Source organism: Passer domesticus, chromosome 5, assembly GCF_036417665.1.
Source record: "Passer domesticus isolate bPasDom1 chromosome 5, bPasDom1.hap1, whole genome shotgun sequence".
Classification (NCBI taxonomy): domain Eukaryota; kingdom Metazoa; phylum Chordata; class Aves; order Passeriformes; family Passeridae; genus Passer; species Passer domesticus.
This window is the reverse complement of record NC_087478.1, coordinates 14,009,668-14,029,174: the sequence shown is the minus strand read 5'-3', so window position 1 is coordinate 14,029,174 and position 19,507 is coordinate 14,009,668. Positions and strand designations below refer to the sequence as shown.

Sequence of the window (19,507 nt, the reverse complement as noted above, 5' to 3'; positions counted from 1 at the left end):
CAAATGATCAGAAAGTGCAGCAGCCAGAGAAAGACTGCTTGGCAAAATTGACTCCCATAGAATCAGAAAAGGTAGATGGGGAACTGAGGGAGCAAAACGTAGAAATGGGAAACATATGGGGTATCCAAAATGAAGGGGGAAAAAAAGCGCAAAGATATCGTAGTGCAAAACCAATTAAAAAAAAAAAAGATCGTATTTTCTGTTCCAGAATTCTTCCTGCACTGGTTTCTTAAATAACTCCTAGTGTTTAATAAAGTCACTGTAAGTTTTTGCCTGTTTATATAACTTAGCATTATGTATATTTTTTTCACTTTTTTCAGGGCCACCTGAGCACTGATGTATCAAGGAGGCACCCTGGAAGCATTTTGTGGTAAGAGTGAAGTTCAGTGGAAACAAGTACATCTAACAGATAAAATCTGTGTCTGGGAACAAGGTGATCTGCATTTTTTTTCCCTGTGTTGGATTATTGGACAACTAATGCTATTAATATGAGCATCAATTATATGTACTAGATATATACTAGGTACAATGATATGTACTATATTCTATAGAGTAAAATCACCATCCTATCCTGTTAACATTATGACCAAAGACTTTGATGAGAGAGAGAGAGCTGCAGAGGTATGCCTATATATCACAGAGGCTGGAGAGAGGTACTCCTTCCTGTGCTGACAGAGGAGCTAAGATGTCTCACAATGCAGATTGCTAATCTTACACCCTAATTAGCCACACAAAATTATTTTTGAAGCTTGATATTTGCTTCAACTCCCTTTCTTCAAAGAGGAATTATAGGAGCAAACTAGAAAACCCAAGTGGGCTAATGCACTGGGTTTAGTGTTTCTGTATGGCTAAATACACAATGGCTAAACTCCACAGGCACTGCTATGGCCCACACATCTGTATCCAGCTCATCTGCTATGACTAAGGCAAGCAGCTGAGTCCTGTGGGCACCCAGTCAGTTAGAGGGTAACCTTCACTCAAAGTCTGTTAACAGAAGCTAACCTTTGATTTAGGAGAGTAAAAAAAAAAAGACCCTGTAGCTGCTGAACCATAAAGAAGATGCTCACAACCTCAGTAATATAAAAAATCTAAGGATTTTCAATGCCAAGGTCTTCAAATCTTGGTTTCTGCTGCACAAAAAATTATCAGTTGTTTATTTCTTGGGGAATTCAGCTGCAAGACTCTCACTGAATCATCTGTGATAAGATCTATGTACAAGCAGGTTCCCCATGTTACGTCTCCAATAGGAGAGTGGACTAGAGACCTCTGAGGTCCCTTGCACCTGTAATAGCCCACACTTCTGTAAGGAGGAAGCAAACCAGCAATTTTCTCTCCAAACAGAATCAGGAGACTCACAGTATGCTCACTTACAGCTTATTACTGGATAATTTCTGATAAAATAACACATTCATGGCCTTAACCCAAGAGCTATTAAACACCTGGTTTTTGAACCCAAACATTCCTGAGCATCTTGTTATGGAGCTCACACACTACTGCTGTGCACTGCTGGTCTGTTCTGAAAGGCCACCAGTGGTCTTGGCAATGTTGGCCTGGTATTAGGTGTGACTGCAGAGCCTCAGCCAGGCTCAGGTCAGTGCCTGAACTCTTTAGCTTGTTACTGCTTTTTCTCACCCTCCTGCAAACGGAGGTGTTTGCTGTTAAAAGTGAGATTTATGTTGCATAACTGTTCTGCACACCAGACTTCTTCTGCAGTAGGAGAAAAATGTGATCACTGTCATATAGAGAGAGCTGTACAGGACAATCTTAGATGTCTTAGATGTGCAGGAGTCACATCCCACACAGCTGGGCTCAGGGGCAGGAGGGAGCAGAAGAATTGGGCTGGAGGCTGCTCCTTCCCATGGGACCATGCCCAGCACATACCCTGTAGCTGCTGTGTGCCACTGGCAGGAGGTGTCCTACAGCTCATCCCTGCTCCCTGCAGCACACAGTAGAGGGACAGAGGAACCAGCACTCACCCTCTGCTCCCTTCTCACACCTTGCCTCACTCTTGGAGCCCATTTAAAGCAGATTATCCTTGGCCAGGCTGGCATGCAGGGCCACCACAGCTTTTGTTGTTACCTGTCCTCACTCCAAGGATGCAGAGAGGCTGGTGACTCTGGCAGAGCAGCTCAAATCAACCCTGATCACCACACAGAGAGCCAAGAGCCCTGCTCTTGGCATAGCCTGGACCAAGCAGCTCTGGCCAAGAGTCCATGGTCCATCCTGGGTGCTGGTGACAACCTGGAGATGTGTGTGAGAAAATCTTGCATACTCCAGAGGCCAAATAAAGAGCTTTGTTACAAAGCTGTCCTAACTCACTGGTTTGGAGGGAGCCACACGAAAGCACAGCTAAGCTCCTAAACCTCTCACAGAAACAAGTATAGCAGGGGCAGAGAGGTGGCTCAGATACTGAGGTGGCACTGAAGGCAATGGCACAAAACATTTGAGAAAGGTGTAAAGCACTTTGCTCTGAAAACAACTCCCTTGTTCTCACCAGCTTGTGCCTGCTGGCACCTGGCCACCCTGCCACACCAGTGGGGCCGTGCTGGACAGATAAAATGAGGGGTCCCTTGAAAAGCAGTGACTGTGGCAGACTTGCTCAGGAGAGAGGCAGGTGCTATTCCACTGAGAAGCTCTGCAGCAGTGCAACCTGATCCCACCAGGGGCCCCTGCAGCCAGGAGCTCCCAAAACACCAATTTGCAAAGGAGACCCATGCAAACAGAGAGCCAAGCCATGCTGCTGAGCAGTGCCTTGCAGACATCAATCACACTTCTCCTTTCTACCCCTTTTCTTTCCCTACAGCATAACAATGACTGCATAGGGAAAATCCTCTCAGTGTGACAGAAAAGACAATTGAAAAATAAAGTCTTTTCTGTCTCCTTCACCTTCCCACATACCTTGTACATAAAAGCCAAATTATTACCCTAGAGACTAATAATATGGTAATTGTAACATTTTTGACCTTGGAATTTCAGGATGTTTACTGAAGAAGTTATTATTTCACATTGAAATTACTAACACGCATTCTTTAAGATTCCCTAGAGAGTTGAGCACAAGCTCAGAGAATACAGAACAGGATTTTTTTGTCCTGGCATGTGACATATCTCATTAGGAGACGCCCACTGCTCTCCTTTACCTTGTTTTCTTTGCTCCAGCTCCATTTCCAGAGACAGGGGTGGAAAGTCAGCTGCCACTACCCATCAGTTGGGGAGTGAGAACTCTCTCATTTTATTTTCAGATGCTGACCACCTGCTAAGCCACAGAAATGCTGCCTTCAAACACCAGTAAAAGACTTTGAAAAGGAGCAGGCGTGGCTCTAATTTCCATCGTACTGCTGCACTAACTCCCTTGAAATGGGGATCAAAGCTCCAGCCTGGGGGAGAGTTGCTTTACTTTTCCCCCTCGCTTTTCTCCCCCCTGGTTTTATTACCCATGTGTAAGTTAAAATCCCAGCTTGCCTGCCGGTCTGTGGCACTGGCATCAGAAATAGTGTGTGCTGGTTTGGGCTGGGATATAGTTAATTTTCTTTATAGTAACTGGAATGGGCTGTGTTTTGGATTTGAGCTGAAAATAGTGATGATAATTCAGGGATATATTTGATCTTGCTGAGCAGTGCTTACACAGAGTCAAAGCCTTCTTTGCTCCTTACTCCACACCACCAGTGAAGAGGCTGGGGGTACACAAGGAGTTGGGAGGGGACACAGCCAGGACAGCTGAGCCCAACTGACCCAAAGGATATTCCATATCAAATGGCTTCATACTCAGCACATAAATCTGGGGGAAGAGGAAGGGGGAGCTGGATATTTAGAGTGCTGGCATTTGCCTTTCCCAGTAACAATCACATGTTCAGCCATTCCCCCGATTCCTGGGGGTGTCTAAACACCCTCCTGCTCCTGGCAACTGGTGAATGAATTCCTTGTTTTGCTTTGCTTGTGTGCACAGTTTTGCTTTACCCATTAAACTGTCTTTATCTCAACCCACGAATTTTCTCACTTTTACCCTTTGGATTGTCTCCCCCAGCCCACTGGGGGGGCGTGAGCGAGTGGCTGTGTGGGACTGAGCTGCCAGCTGGGGTTAAACCATGGCAGACAACGGGTGGGGATGATGTGCAGAGGCAGCTGGAAACCTCCAAGCAACAGAGCAGTTGCTCCTTCTCCAGGACATGGAGGAGCACCATCAGCCTCTCACCTCTCTGGGAGGTAGCACCTGAGCCTCTCCTTGGAAAAGGAAGGTCTAGCAGAGCCCACCACCCCAGAGCAGCTCCAGCCTTCCCAAAACAGCAGCATGAGCAAGTCTTATCCCTTTCTTCACCAAAGCAGAACCCAGAAATACTTTCCTTCTGGGTTAAATTCTCTTTTTCCCTTGCTCTAAACCACAGTATTTCTGTTCCCATACAGGCACTTTAAAAGAAGACAAGCATAGGCTGTGGAGGCTTTAAAAAGCCAAGAAAGACAAAATGTTCACAAAGATCAGAGCTCAGGCCCCTTTGAGGGGGGCATGGGGAAAGGCAGAGCACATGCAGATCTTGCTGTGAGCTCTGAGTGCCTGGCTCTGGGATGCCCTACCCTGTTCAGCCTTCCTCAGAAAAGGCATTTGCAGCCTAATCCTCAGGGTCTGCACAGTGACCCCCCTTCTCACAGCAACATGCTTACTCCAGCTCTGCTCCACACTCTTTAGGTTTGACACTGATTTCTTTGCATACACAGCTTGCATCTGAGGTGGCAATTTCTGTGGCAAGGCCCAGTTGAAGCATCATTTGGTGACCAGGAAAAACATATTATCTGTTACTTTTTTCTGCACAGTCCTCACTATATAAAAATTGTATGTACACTTTCAAATCAGCCATTAGCATGTGTACTCTCAGTTCTGTGGAAAACACTGGGCAATTGGATAGCAAGTAGTTACACTCTGTGAGACCAGTGTTATACATCCATACTCTCCAATGCAATTATATAGGTTTTCATTAGTAAAAAACAGCCTGATGGCTCCAAAATCAGCAAGCAATTCCACTGGCAAATAAAGGCTTGAACACTTTAAAGTCCATTCAATATCTCTGAAATCCAGCATATGTAAAGTTCCCAAACATTCCCATCTGTGCTCTGCCTAGTTTGTTTACTTGGCCTGCAGTGTCAAAATGCAGTTATGTCATACAGCAAAGATTATAAAACTGTGACAGCCAGAGAGGAGTAAGCTTACACAGATACCTTTCCAATCATTGCATCCCTTTATCCATTTAGTGTACTCCTGCATCCCACCCTGACATATTGCAGGAGAGGCTGGAGATGTGCACTGAACAGCCAGCCTGCCTGTGACACTCAGACTGTTCACAGATGCTTGAGCACACGCCAGTTTTCCCATGGATCTGAAGCTGCAGCTTTGTACAAATGGATCACACAAAGCTCCGCCTGCACAACCCACTGATAATACCAGATACTGACAGGACTGTGTTACAAGGCACTGCTCCATGTGCCAAGTGCACTTTTCTACTAACCTCAGTGTACTGCTGAACCACGTTTTCAGGAGTGGGTCCCATGAAGAGATAGAAGTCCAGGATCCCTCCAATAGTGCGGAAAGTTAAAGATGGGTTTGGAGACAGAGTAACATCTAAAAGGGAAAAAAAAGGCCCTCAGCACAAACAAACTCTGCACTATACATGGGAATAGGTTAAGAATGCATCAGGGGAGGTTGAGATTCAATATTAGGAAGCATTTCTTTACTGAGGGCAGGCAAATGCTGTAACAGGCTTCCTAGAGATGTTGATGCCCCGAGACTGTCAGTGTGTAAGAGGCATTTGGACAATGCCTTAACAACATGTTTAGCTTTTCCTCAGCCTTGAAGTGTTCAGGCAGTTGTACTACAGGTATGTTTTATGTCCCTTCCAAATGAAATCTTCTATTCTATCCTACCTATCCTAGGTGTGTGCATGCTGGGCTCTTCCCTGTGGGTATGACTGGATGAGCAAACAGGGCCAAAGGGAGGCAGGCCCAGTGTTTCTGTAATCTCTGCTTTCAGACTGGCATGGCGCAGCAAGAAATCACAGAAACCCACCCAGCACAGATTGCACAGATCCATTTGTCTCAGTTTCATATTTATACAACAATCAACAAGTTTGTGTTTAGGGTTCCTCTATGCTATTTTAGTCTTATTGAAAGCCATTGTCTGCCAGGGGAAACTGATTTTATAGACTAAGTGAAGATTCCCCTTTTCTGAAATTATACCACTAGATTAATGCAGTAAGGTGACCATGGCAACATACAAAACTATTCTCCAAAGACAGAATATAGGACTAACAAAAACTGATTTGATTTTGTTATGCCAATCTCAGAGGAAATTTCTTCCACCTTCTTCTTTCCCTCTATTTGCATCTATTTTCATAAAAAAGTTAAGAATGTATTTTCCCTGAAAATGTCTAAAAATGCCCAAATTCCTTGTTAAAAATTCATGCTACTGAAATTCTTTGAAAAATCTTTGAAATATCTATTAGTCCTGGAAGCTTAGTTAGCTGTGCAGTCACTCATATTCGTACCCCATTGAAAAAGCAGTCAGAAAAACTGTATTTTATACTTACTAATCTATCATATTTCTATATGCAGTCCATAGAGGGAATCCATATATCTTTTTACCTTGTGCATTGGAGTTCAGAAGGAGAACACCGTGGGCATTGGAGTCTGGTTCCACGCACATGTAGAAAGGGTGCACTCCATAGAGGTTGGCAAATCCCTGAAACATAACACATGAAGTATGACTTGACTTTGCTATCTTTCATAGCTTTTGTCAAGTAGATACACATGCACAGACAAAGAAATAAATTTATTCATAGTTAGAAACTTATTTTGAATGGTTGGGGATTTTTTAATCTAAATTGGTGTGAAGTCAAATTTACAGAAAAGATTTTTTTCTGCCTTATCACAATAGAATTTTTTTAATCTTTCCTAGTTAAACCTTTGATATTCTGCTAAACCCTTCAGACTGGCATGAGTAAGAATCATTTTTCTAGTTAAAACAGACTCATCAACCACTGACTCCAGTTCAGCCAAATATCTAATGAGTCCTGCTGGAGTCCAGCTTGTTTGGATGAACAGGGATTGATCCAAGCATGAAATGTAAAACTCTCCTGAACCAAGATCTTGGCACACAATATACTTTTTCCTGAAAACTGCACTGTGAGAAAGGTTCTGATAAAGGGTTTCAAAGTTCCCTCAAAACAATTCATGGCTTAGTCTTTAATTAAAATTGATGATACCTGCAAAGCTCGTGACATTCCATGTTTGCCACCTCCTTTTGGTGACACAAGCTAGGACAAAGTGTTGCATAGAGTCAATTACCGTCGGTGCCTGGTCCCTGGCGTACATGCCATAGGTAACAAAGTTCATGTTGTGCTTGAAGGTCGGGTGCTCATGTTCACCAAACCCATACACAGAAGTGGATGGCACAGCGGTGGTGATCTGAAGGAACTGGTTGGAGAAAAACAGATCCACCAGGGGACTGTCCCACCTGTGACAAACAGAGCGAGACAGGATTCGTTTGTTTCTCTTTGGAAGGTATTATTTTAAGTTTATGTCCAGCTATTTATACTTTTAATGTATTTTGGAGAAAAACAGTATTAAAATACATTAAATTCTATGCATGCATCTAAAGTGCTTAACCTAACACATTAAATTAATCTTGCAATGGTTGAAGATATCACATCTACTTATGCAAAAAAATGCACCAATATAATTTTGAAAAGAGCAACTAAAACAACAGAAGACAGATTATAAATCTATTATCAAAATAAGTGGTTGCTTATGCTATTTCTATGACAACCAAAGTGAAAGGCTAAAAATTGTTATTACACAGTGGAGTTCAGAATACTTAATGAGAACAACAGACATTTTATCAGCTTTTTTTAATGTTTTGCTGTATCAGGACACAAATACCCCCAACTTCATGCAGGTGCTGAAAATAGAGGATGGTTTTCTCCAGACTGTGCTTGAACAAGATGTTTTTATTGTGATGACTCTCTCCTGCTTCTCTCACCAGCTTAATGCATTTATTTCTATTAAATCATCTGTGGACACAGGCTCACATTTTAATTAGGTGCTACATTCTGTTTCCTATCTCTAGAGCTATAATGAGCTGCAAGTTAGATGGGGGAGAACATAGTCAAGCTGTGGAGAAGTGTTTTGTTAATGGTCATGTGTATGCCATGAGTAGCTCATTTAGATAGCACCCTCTCGAGCCTTGTTTAACCATGAATTTGTTACAGCTAATTAAAATAAATGAGCCCATGCCATAGAGCACAGAAGTGGTATAACTCTCCTTTTAATGTTCTTCTATTCAATGATTTTGACAAAATTAAATGGTTGACTGGTAAATTGAGAAGTGGGAGATGGGTTGTGTTGGTGGGGAGCAGCTCTACCCCCATGACAAGAGCACTCTGGTGAGTGGCCTGCCACCTGGGCCACCAGCACCCCTTCCTGGGGGCCAGTCCCTGCTGCTGGGAGGACTGGGAGGGCACCACTGCTCCCCAGCAGTGGCAGGCTTTCCCCATGAGCCTGCAAGGACAGCTGCTCATGGGGATGCTTAAGGAGCTACCTTGCCTCTCTCTGCAAAACTCAGGCAAAAACTATCCCTAAATTTTCCTAGACAAATCCAAAGTCACACACAAGTACTAAAGGGTCCATGTGGCTTTTTTGTCCTTTCTTACAAGCAGAAGAAGTAAGAATTGTATACAACTCTTGATTTGTTTTGTTGTTTTTTTTTTTTTGTTTTTTTTTTTTTTGCCAGCAGGAACCTCTACCTCCCTCCTTTCCATCATCTCCACCCACATGCAGTACTGAATAAAATTATTTTCATTTAGGAGGGTTATGCATGCAAAATATCCCTGAGAATTAGATCCAGTCCTTGACAAATAGAGGCCTTTCTGCAAGAAGCAGTTGCTGTGCAGAAATAGGGATGGGCTTTGGAGCTATATTCCTGCCCAAAGGAAAACTGTCACACAGCTCTGCTGTGTGCCAAGACAGGAAGGGTCACTGCTCTGAGCAGACCACAGGGTTGAGAAAACCTCAAATTATGCCAGAGGGGAAAGGCTTTCAAAAAAGTTTAAATATCTGTTGTAAGTCATTGAGCTCTCCCCATGATGTCTGTTCAGAGGACATGAGGCTTTGTACATTTGTGGTACCCACATTATAGCACGGACATTCCCTATCATGAGAACTCCTAGTGTTACCACGGCATTAAAGTATTACTTCATTAAAGTATTACTTCAGCTCAGCAAGTCCCCTCCTCTGACCAGGAGGGTCACTGGGGTGGTGCAAATGACAACCCTAGGAACAAGCCCTCTGCTCCACCATATCTTTAGACGTTGTGGAGAAACTGGCTCATGACTCATGCATTCCTTCAGGCAACTCTACCTCTGCATGACACTGCCACAACAGTGCCCTGCTCTGCACCCCTCCATGGCTCAGCTCTCTGGGGGCTGCCACCCCCACCAGCACAGCTCCCCATCAGCCTTGTCTTTCCCTAGACCTCTGCATGCCAGCATAGCTATGTGCTAAATATAGCATTAACCATGACAAAAAAAAGGCTGGTAATTACTCTCTTTTTTTTTTCTGGGCATCATTATGTCATCTCCATCTGAAGGAAAGCATGAACAGGTTTTCCCCTGGCACTATTCTCTCCCTTCGCTCCAAGCAGCTTCCTGAGTCCTCGTGCTCTCCAGCACACTATGGTAGCTGTTGTGCTACTTTATGTATTTGCTCATGTGGTGTTGCCAAGGAGCAATCATTTAAATGCAAAAAAAAAAAAAATCCCATTCCTTAAAACCTTGCATACAATAAAAGAAAATATCATATTTCTCCGACCTTCCCTCCTACTGGTTTAAAGTAGATAGAAGGAACAAAACAGGAAGGAGCATAAAATGACATCATGTTTGCAAGAATTTGCGTAGTTCTCCTCCAAGAGTCCTATGAACCATAAAACCACTGTGATGGACAACAGAAGGGTCTTAAAAATGTAAGAACACAGCTGAACAGTTGCACACTGTCAAAAATGCAACCTCTGCTAGAAGATGGACGAGGCAAAGTCTGTGAGCACAAGAACCCTTCTTTTTGCACAAGAGGTAATAGCTGCAGTCACATTTACTGCTGGAAGTCTTAAGCTGTTAGTGTGTCAGTGGTAAGAACACTCCTGCCTGTGGAAATACAAACCAGCCTCCCCACACATCTGCCTGGCCCATTGTCTTTGAACAGTCAGCTGTTGCCTGTCCAAGGAGTCTGATTTATAAAAGCTGCACTTTTGCCATACACAGTGCACTATACTAGAGAATAAACTTCTCTAATTCTTAACTTCTTATCAGGAAAAAAAAGAGTGACTCAGATTGAAAAGGTCTCTGCCAGCAAGGGAACTAGTCTCACACCCAGCAGTCAAGCCACTGGCTATCAGGATGAAACATAACTGGAGTGGACCAAAGATGCAGTATTAAAGGAAGGTGAGTAGGCAGACAGATAAAACATCCTGCTCATGTTGAAGGTGTAGCTCATGACTAACATTGTCACAATGTTTGAGGGGGATGACTAAAAGGCTGTACAAGATGGTTTTCAGGAGTGCAATCATCAGTCCTTTGTAATATGAACTGGACACGATGATTTACCTTTCTGAACAACTACTCTGTTGAGGTTTATTGGAGGCCAAAGACTGCAGTGTGTGCAGTGGCTCAAAGCACTGATTCACCAGCCGTGAGCAACCAGCTGCTGGCACTCCTAAAGTGCTCTTACAAAACCTCCAGAATAAGGAGACTTGGGACACAGATATGATACATCATTAGGACAGACATCGTGCATTACCTGGACATTCAAAAATAATTTTAAGTTGGGAGAGGTTTGGTCTTTTTTTTTTCCTTCCTGTTGCAATGAATCCTGGAGAACTGAGCTCATTATTTGAAGCTGCAAACAACTGGACCACTAAGTCACATGGAGAAAATGTCCTCTATAACATCTGCTTTTCTTGGCCTTCAGACCATCCCATATATTATATGTGTGCAAATTTAGTTGTATCTTCCCATGCCTATCCAAAAAAGGAGTCTAAGCCTCCTGGCAAAGCTTGGGCACACCCTTCCAGAGGGCCTGGGCTACCATAGCATGCACCAGCTGCCCAAAAAGTGTTAAAGCACCTTAGAGAGTGGGGAGTACACACCCTATTTTCAAATGAGCCTCAAATCTACTGATTGACTCAACATTCTTGAGCTGCTGAGGAGCATCACCTAAGGAGCCCAGATGTCAGATTGCTAAAAACACTTCCACTGATTGCTGGTTTTGGCTGGAGTTAACCTTCTTCATAGTAGCTGGTATGGGGTGATGTTTTGGATTGGTGCTGGAAGATGTTGATAATTCAGAGATGTTTCAGTTACTGCTGAGCAGTTCTTAACAGAGCACAACAGGGCTTTGCTGCTCCTTACACTGCCCCAGCAGCAAGGAGGCTGGGGGTGCACAAGTAGCAGGGAGGGGACACAGCTAGGATAGCTGGCCTCAAGGAATATCCCATACTATATGGCTTCCTGCTGAGCATTAAACCTCTCAGGAAGGCTGGCTGGGACACTGCTGCTCAGGGACTGGAAGGCATCAGTCAGATGGTGGTGAGCAATTGTTGGCATTTGCATCACTTTTCTTTCTTGGGTCTCTGTTATTTTCCTTTTAATTACATTATTATCCTTATTACTACTACTACTACTCCTTTTTTTTCCCCTTTCACTAAATTGTTCAACCCATGAGTTTTCTCACTTTTACCCTCCTGGTTCTCTCCATCTTTCAGTCAGGAGAGAGCAGGCAGCTGTGTGGTGCTTGGCTGCTGGCTGGGGTTAAACCATAACACTGTTTCACAACAGCTGTATTCCTTATTAGCTCTAAGTCTTGGAACACCACTGGAGTGCAGAAGGTCCCCCAAGACTCAATTTTTACATGTTTATCTTACTTTAAAGATGATTTGTCAAGTAGGTGAGAAAATCAGCAGGAGTAATCAATAGATTTTCCACAAACATGACATTTATAAAAAAAAAAAGAAGTGCAGAGTATATTTACAGTTATTGACACATTTCTGCTCTACTTCTACTGTATTCATTGTTGTGGTATCAGGAAATGTCCTATAACTCACTGGATATACAATGATTAATTTTTGCTCTGAAAAACACTTGGGTAAGTGATATACCTACAATATTTCTTGCCTAGGTAAAATAAATCTTAATGATTAGAAGACTAAAATAAAGGCTCTCACTAACTAGGAACAAACCCATTGTCATGACGCATACAACTTCCTTCCCTTGCTTTCAGCAAAACTGCAGTTATGAGAATAGCATTATAAATCATTCTAATAGCCTTGCCCATGTAAAAACACCTTTGTAGTAAGTGGTGTCTGTGCTAAAAATAAAAAAAGGCAGCTGAACTCTACAGCAGCCTTTTTGGAAATTAGGGAAAATCTTGATTAGGTTTTGGTTATTTTTGCAGTATATTCCCAAGTGCAATAGCAAACAAGGTATTCCAAATGCTTACTAGAAAGTAGTCCCTATCTAGCTTGTAAAAAAATATGTTCTGCCTTCCCTTATTTGTGTGACATCATGAAGGGAAAGTCAGGATATTTAAGTGGAGAATCAAATCAGTAGTCCATCCCTCTGCAGCCTTGTCTCCAGAAATGGCCCAGGCCAGATATCACAAAGGAAGGCATAAGATGTCACTCAGAGCCAGTCTTGCAATAATCTCCTTATGGAGGAAGTTTCTGGCTGTTTTCATAGAATTAACTGATGTTGTGAAGCATGGAGACAAAGTATTCGGGGTTTTATTTTCCTACAGATGATTTTTTTATTATGCCTGAATGTGTATCCTGCTAGGCCTCCTGTGCCAGTGCTGCCCTGGGGCAATGAGTCCCACAGAGTAATCACACTCTGCAAAACGAGCATGTGTTTGTTATTTATCACTGTCTTAAAGCAAACAGTTCCCAGCCTTTTACTCTCTGTTCTTGAGAAAATCTACGCTTTCTTGGAGCCTTCATGCTCTCAGTTGGTACTACCTCCTCCAGTGGTTGCTGTTGACAGTGTGGCAGGAGCAGCAAGGAGAACAGCATTTAACCTGAGTGTATGTGCCACAAGTGCCACAAAACAACTCACAGGCTGTTTAGCTGGCTCACCTGCCTTATTACAACACAGTATTTTCTCTCCTGTTTTTACTAATATAGGGCTCTGGCCAACCACAGGACAGTTTCCCACAAGAGCTGCAAGATCAACCAGGATATCCTAAGCAAGGATTTACTAAACTAAAGCAAATCTCTTGACAAAACATTTTTCCACTGACCACACCAATTTTGCCAAAACAGTTACTTTCCAAGCATGACAGGAGTAAAAAGAGGCTCCCTGCAGTCTCCACTGCCCAACAATGGTGGTAGTTTGGGACCTTCTCCTCTGAGCAGGAGATTCATGCCCTAGTCCCTGACCCTCAGGGTTCAGAACTGTGACTTGCAGCCTTAAATCAGATGCAGGTTTCTAGTTTTCTCATGGAAAACAGAAAACACCTGATGTCTGGATGGAAGCAGAAGCTTTGCTGTGTCTCATCTGATCCCCCTGGCATCTCCCTAGTGGATGTGTGGACATGGCACCTCTTTACACCCATGGCTTTGGATAGCTACTGGCACAGAAAGGGACCTTCCGTGGATAGCGGCAAAACAGCAGGAGCACTGGAGAGGGAGAAAGCAGAGTAGAAGGAGGCAGGATGGGACACAGTGGATGAGAAAGAGAAAAGTAAAGGGAGTAAGCCAAGAGGCATTACTGGGAGGACAAAGGGAGGCAGCCCAAGAGCTCCTGGTCCCAGCAGCCCCCAGCAGTGCCTGGATCATCTCCCTACACGACTCTGTCTAATTTTTGCCTCATGCAGGCAAAGCAGCAGCTGTCAACTGATTAGCTTGGAGCAAGCTGAAAATGTAGCAGGACTTGGCCTTTTATTCTTGCTCCTGGCTCTGCTTGAGGTTTGCAATCAGCTGTTAATGTCTCTCCTCTCACACAGTTTATTCCTTTCCCCTGTCATTGTGATTACATGGAGCCCGGAGTTTGTCCTGCCCTCCTTGGGTAGCTCAGCTATGTCTCTCTGCATGCAGTGTGAGAAATGCCCATGAAGCACACTCAAAGCCTCCTCTGCCTCTCCCCTCCAACATTTCTAATGTGGAATGAAATAATTCCTCACAAGGAGGAGGCTTTGTGCACGGGAGTGCCAGAGTGGGGACAGGGTTTTCTATCAAGCAGACAGACAGGAGTCTGACACCCCACAAAGACATGGATGGCAGGACAGACTGCAGGGAAATACAGGTGTGGGCTTTGAAACAGCAACCCAAACCTACACTGTGTTTCTGCTTGGGACAGGCTGCTTCCTTCCCAGGTGGCCTGTCAGCTGTGCCAGAGCATGCTGGGCATCATGAATTTAGGCTTTCTTGGGGGGTAGGTCATCCAGCAGCATGGCTCAGCTAGCAAGGCATAAGAAGCATAAGGAAAAGCAGATTTCTGAGAATCTGTAATTGTTTTTCTATGGGAAAGTTTTCCTCAGAGATATTTAAAAGGTCCAGGAGAGAACCCTGACCTGGTTTGGTGCAGACACAAGTTATCCACCCACAACTGGGGAGTGCAACTGCAGCACCTGTTGAAAAGGTTTTATTTGCCCACATTGACTGTTCTGAGCAGTGTTTGTGTGCATATAGAAATCAACAATTGATTCAGCTGTTCATTGAGACAGTAAGGCCATGGCTGTTCACATCTTAAAACGGGAGGCTAAAGTCCCTCCAGGTGTCAGGCACTTGCCTGTTTCTCAGGGACACTCTCCCACACAGCCTGCCCTAACCTGGCCCAGGCACAGACACCACCAGCTGTGCAGCTCGGTGCCTGGGTGCTCTGGAGCAGCTGCTCCCACTTCTGGAGGGAACCCAAAGGAAAAGTTTTGTGTTTTAGCATTCAAACCTGCCTTTGGGCAGGCTGAACTAACACGAAAATCTACTTAACCTGCCAGATGCCACCAGTGCACCCCTGGACCCAGCCAGTCAAGTGCAGCCACTGATGGGAATGTTCCTATAATGCTGACTGCTGAGGGCTCATCCTTCAGTAAAGTAAATGCAGCCAACCATAGATTTTAGGCCAGGATATATAACCTGCTTTCCTGTTTTGAAAGATTCCATCTGCACAGCTCTTTTGGTAGCTAAGGAGATTGCAAATCCCTCTAAGACAGGTTGTGGAGTTATCTCTGAGCACCTGCATTTCCTCACTCTGACAGGATGGACAGGCAAACAAATGAAGGTGAAGCATTTTTGCTCCTCACACAGGGAATATAACTAAACTAAATATCATTCAGCTGTGAGAGGAATGGCTCCCTGACAGCCACTTTAGACCACAGTACTGGCTGTGCCACTTCACATGAAACAAGAATTCCCAAGAACATATAATTTCCCTTTCTGTACACAAAATCCTCTGTCTCTGCTGGTGACAATATTTTGGGAGCAGCCTTGCCACTGCTTGCAGGATAGAAGTCCATTATTTGTGCATTATATTCACCCACAATTTCCTCTTTTGGGGCTTGGCTGAGTTTCAGGAGCACTCCTTTACCTGCCTGGAGGCAGTGTACAATTTCCCACGGGGATGCTGGAGAGCAGAGCATCACTGGTGATGCTGTGCTGGTGCTGCAAACCAAGGCTGCCCTCTGCATCCTGGGCTCTGCAGCACAGCATGGCTGCAGCCCACACCTCTGCTGCTGCTGGGCACGGGCCTTGGTGCACAAAGAGATGGAGGGACATGGAGGAGGCTTCCCCAGGCCCACAGCAGGGCACTGAATGTGCCCTCCTGGAAACCTTCTCAGTGGGGACTGACCTGTGCTCCTCTGCCTGTCACTGCAGTATTGTCTTTGGCAGTCCCTGCATCTGCTCCATGGCAGGCCCCTCCCCTCTGCTGGGACATCTCAAGTTTGATCAACCCAGGCTAAACCCTTGGGGTCTGGGTGAAGGTGAGGAGGGCTGAATGAGAATGGGCCATGAGCTCTTGTTATGCATTCACCCCTTACATCAGCATTCCAATTAATAAGCCTTTACAGAAAGAAGAAAACTGGGCCTCTAACAAAAGACCACTGTTTACACAGAGCTGTTAAGTCTAATGAGAAATTAAATTATTTTTGTTATCAGAGTAATGCATAATACATTCATTTAAAATAGCTGACATAAATAAGACTTCACAGAATTGACTGTGACAGGTATAAAGAGATGCCATGAGACTGTAGTTCAAAAGGATGGTCAGTTCATTAAAAACCCAGCATGATGGTTCCATCTGCAGACCATTCTAGAAGCTGTATTGTCTTATTTACATCACTCATGTTAAGCCATCCTTATATTGCTCACTGCTGCATTCCCAAAAGCAGCTGGCAGGAATGCACCTTGATTGGGACTCTGTTTCTAGAGTAGCATTATGTACTAGAGATATGTTGATAGAAGCCAAGGAAAAAGGAAATTATGACACCTGGTGACATTTGTTAGTGAGAGGAGCTTTTACTGAAGTTAAACTTACAGTACTAGCTTGAGAAAACAAATGGTATTTTTGCAGAGGGACAAACTAGAGCCAGTGCCATTCACTGACATCAGTGGAAATCAGAGGCTTACAGCCTCCATTGCTCTGAGCTTCCTAGACCTGCCTGCTGGAGAGTGTCAGGAGATCTGATGCTTAGATCCTGACACCTCAAATTTCAGAAATCTTAGCTCAGTGCTTTGTTGAGTTGAGTTTATCAGCATCCCAAGCCATGAAATTGTAGCCTCAGAAGGTTTTTGACTTACTGAATAAACTTTTATACATGCACATAGATAATTGTCTGTTATACAGGCACATACATTAATAATGAAAGTTCGTTCAGGGACAAGGCATAAATCTGCACCACATCCTTTGACCCCATGTAACACAGACCCAAGCAACAGGGTGTAAGGAAAGAGTGCCCACCCCATCACACCTAACTTTTACAAAAAGCAACATGAATCATGTGTAGTACTCACAGCACAGTGCCAGTGCTTTTCCTCTTGACCGTGAAGTGTGTGGAATCATCTGAGAACTCCACCTCATAGTTGGCTTCCTCAGCAGTAACCCCGGGACCACTGATCTTGAGCGGGACTTCAAACCGCTGCGCGTTGGGGTCGTAGAGCTAAAGCAAGGCGAGCAGGGGCAGGTCAGCTCACTCCTTAGCATGTGTTGCTTTGGCTAAATGACTGCAGCCCCAAAAACACTCACCCTGAACCGGAGTCTGTCCTTTGTCTGGAACTCCACTTCCAAGACGATCGGGGAAATGTCACTTCCGAAGAGGGACAAGGCCTGGCGCTTGTTCAGCGTGACTCTGCAGTGGAAACACATGCTGGTGCCCCCCACGAGTGATCACTGCCTCAGACCACCCTCGGGCAGGCCAGGGGACCACCCAGCTACTCTGTGTCAGCTCTTTACAAATAAATCATTGACTTACTGAGAGAAATAATCCCTGAGGTCAGTTTGGGCCCTCCTGGATGTTGATGGATAAAACAGAGGTCCCCAAAGAAAGGAGACCTCGTAGTTTCCTGAGGCACAGCTCCCGGGGTGGGAGGGACCACTCCGCGCCTATACCTGGTTCCCTCACCTGAGGTGTGGTGAGAGCACAAGCCCCAGTTCTACGGCACACACGGGGAAAGGTGTCCCTTTCCCTCCTTGCCACAGGTGTATCGGAGCAGCTGCGGGAATGTTTTCGGCGAGAGTGCCCGGGGCGGCAGCGGCGGGGCAGGGCCGGCCTGCAGCGCCCGGGGCTCCACACGCACTCACCTCCAGCCCTTGTCGGTCTGCTCGGCGTTCCCACTGCGGGCGTAGCCGTAGGGACTGTCCTCGGGGAAGAAGCACCAGGGAGCGTTGGACACATCGCTGGCGCACCAGGTGCAGCCCCGCGCCTCGCAGGCCTCCTGGGAAGCGCCGGGCTGCGGGTGGCAGTCAATGCGCTTCTGCACCGCGATGGCGCCGGGGCACTGCGCGTCCTGCTCCGAGCCCCGGCACCCGCCCAGGGCTGCGTGCGGGAAGAGCCGTCAGAGCAGCCGGGAACCACCGCGTTAAAAAAAAAAAACCCACAGCACCGCAAACTTCAGCCATTCTTTTTTTTTTTTTTTTTTTAATGTGCTTTCTCCCCATCTTAGGGCTACTACCCGTTATCCCTTGGACTAAGATGACGGCCGAGCAGCCGTGTGCTCATAACGGAGCAAGAGCAGCAAGCACTTTCCTTTCCAAGGCGAGGCAGTGGGTCTGCATTATTCTGCACTCAGAGCTGCCTGTGCTCAGCTGAAGCACGACTTGCTTCATAGAAATACTCATAGAAAGTTAAATAGCAGCGTAATGAAGCTGCTGGTGAGGCGTGAGAGCAACACTGCAGGCTGGCAGAACAGGAGGGAGTCTTCAATAAGGGCTGCTATCAATATGAAAAGGTTACATTTTCTGTATAATTATGTTATACACAGATGTTTTCTATCTATAGAGATACAAATATGTGACAAGCGGCATTCACTTGTGTGACATAAATAGAAAAATAGTGAGTATATGTTCATATGGGTTTCTTTTTGCATCATATGACAACTGTATCTACACAGTGTTAGTAGTTTGTGTTAATACAGATATGGTTATGAGTAAAGGGAAGATGCCAGCAGTAAAAGAAAAGGCATATATTAGTCATTCACAGAATCATCATGAAAAAAAAAACCTGTTAGTAAGGTGCTAAATTTTCCCTTTTACAGCTGCAAGTCAAGCCCTCTGGTTGAGAGCCTCCAAAAAGCAGGGGGACCACAAGATCAGCTCCCTGCTGTGCTGACAAACTGCTGTTGGTAAATATTCTCAGAGAGAGCAGGCATATCACAGGCAGCATACTTATTCTGAAGTTAATTTATGTCATTTTATTCATTACAGCAACATTCCAAGATTAAATCTACTTGAACAATAATTGCCCTTTTCTACAAAATGACTAATACCTCTGCTTTCTTTTTTTGGTTGGTTTTTTTTTGGTTTTTTTTTGGTGGTTTTTTGTTTTGTTTTTTTTTGGGTTTTGGGTTTTTTTTGTTTTGTTTTTTTTCATGTGGACTGTTGCATGCTTGAAAGCCTAAAGCATGATTGCTGATGCAGTCTGGGCTTCTCCACAGAAAGAATTCTACAAGCAGATGTGCACAAGCAGTAATTATGTATACTGGGAAATTTACAGAATGAAATATTAGATTTTTGCTAGAGAATGCCATCATGCTGCAATGCCAGAGTTGATTTCCAAGTGGGGAATATGAACACAGAAAAGCAGGAGTGCCACCTACATTTTTTTGAGAAAACTCTCATGCCCCTTTTAGACAGGAACATCTGACACTGAGGTCTGATGCTCCCAGGCTGCTCTGCAGAGCTCACTGCTCTCTGCCACACTGCCTCATTATCATCTTCCTGAGGCTGGAATTAACAGGAATTATCTGGCTGTTAACCTTTGCCAGCTGCTGGGC

At 44.7% G+C, this 19,507-nt stretch overlaps 1 protein-coding gene across 1 annotated transcript in view; it reads right to left on the bottom strand.

Moving 5' to 3' along the window:
• Positions 1-19,507, bottom strand: part of LOC135301732 (sucrase-isomaltase, intestinal-like) — a 60,161-nt gene that overhangs the window by 39,186 nt on the left and 1,468 nt on the right. Inside the window, exons 2-7 of the mRNA XM_064422087.1 lie at positions 17,817-18,051; positions 17,262-17,364; positions 17,030-17,175; positions 7,327-7,495; positions 6,625-6,721; positions 5,493-5,605 (exon numbers count right to left, since the gene is read on the bottom strand). Coding sequence (XP_064278157.1) covers positions 5,493-5,605; positions 6,625-6,721; positions 7,327-7,495; positions 17,030-17,175; positions 17,262-17,364; positions 17,817-18,051 — 863 coding nt within the window. The remainder of the gene's footprint in view (positions 1-5,492; positions 5,606-6,624; positions 6,722-7,326; positions 7,496-17,029; positions 17,176-17,261; positions 17,365-17,816; positions 18,052-19,507) is intronic.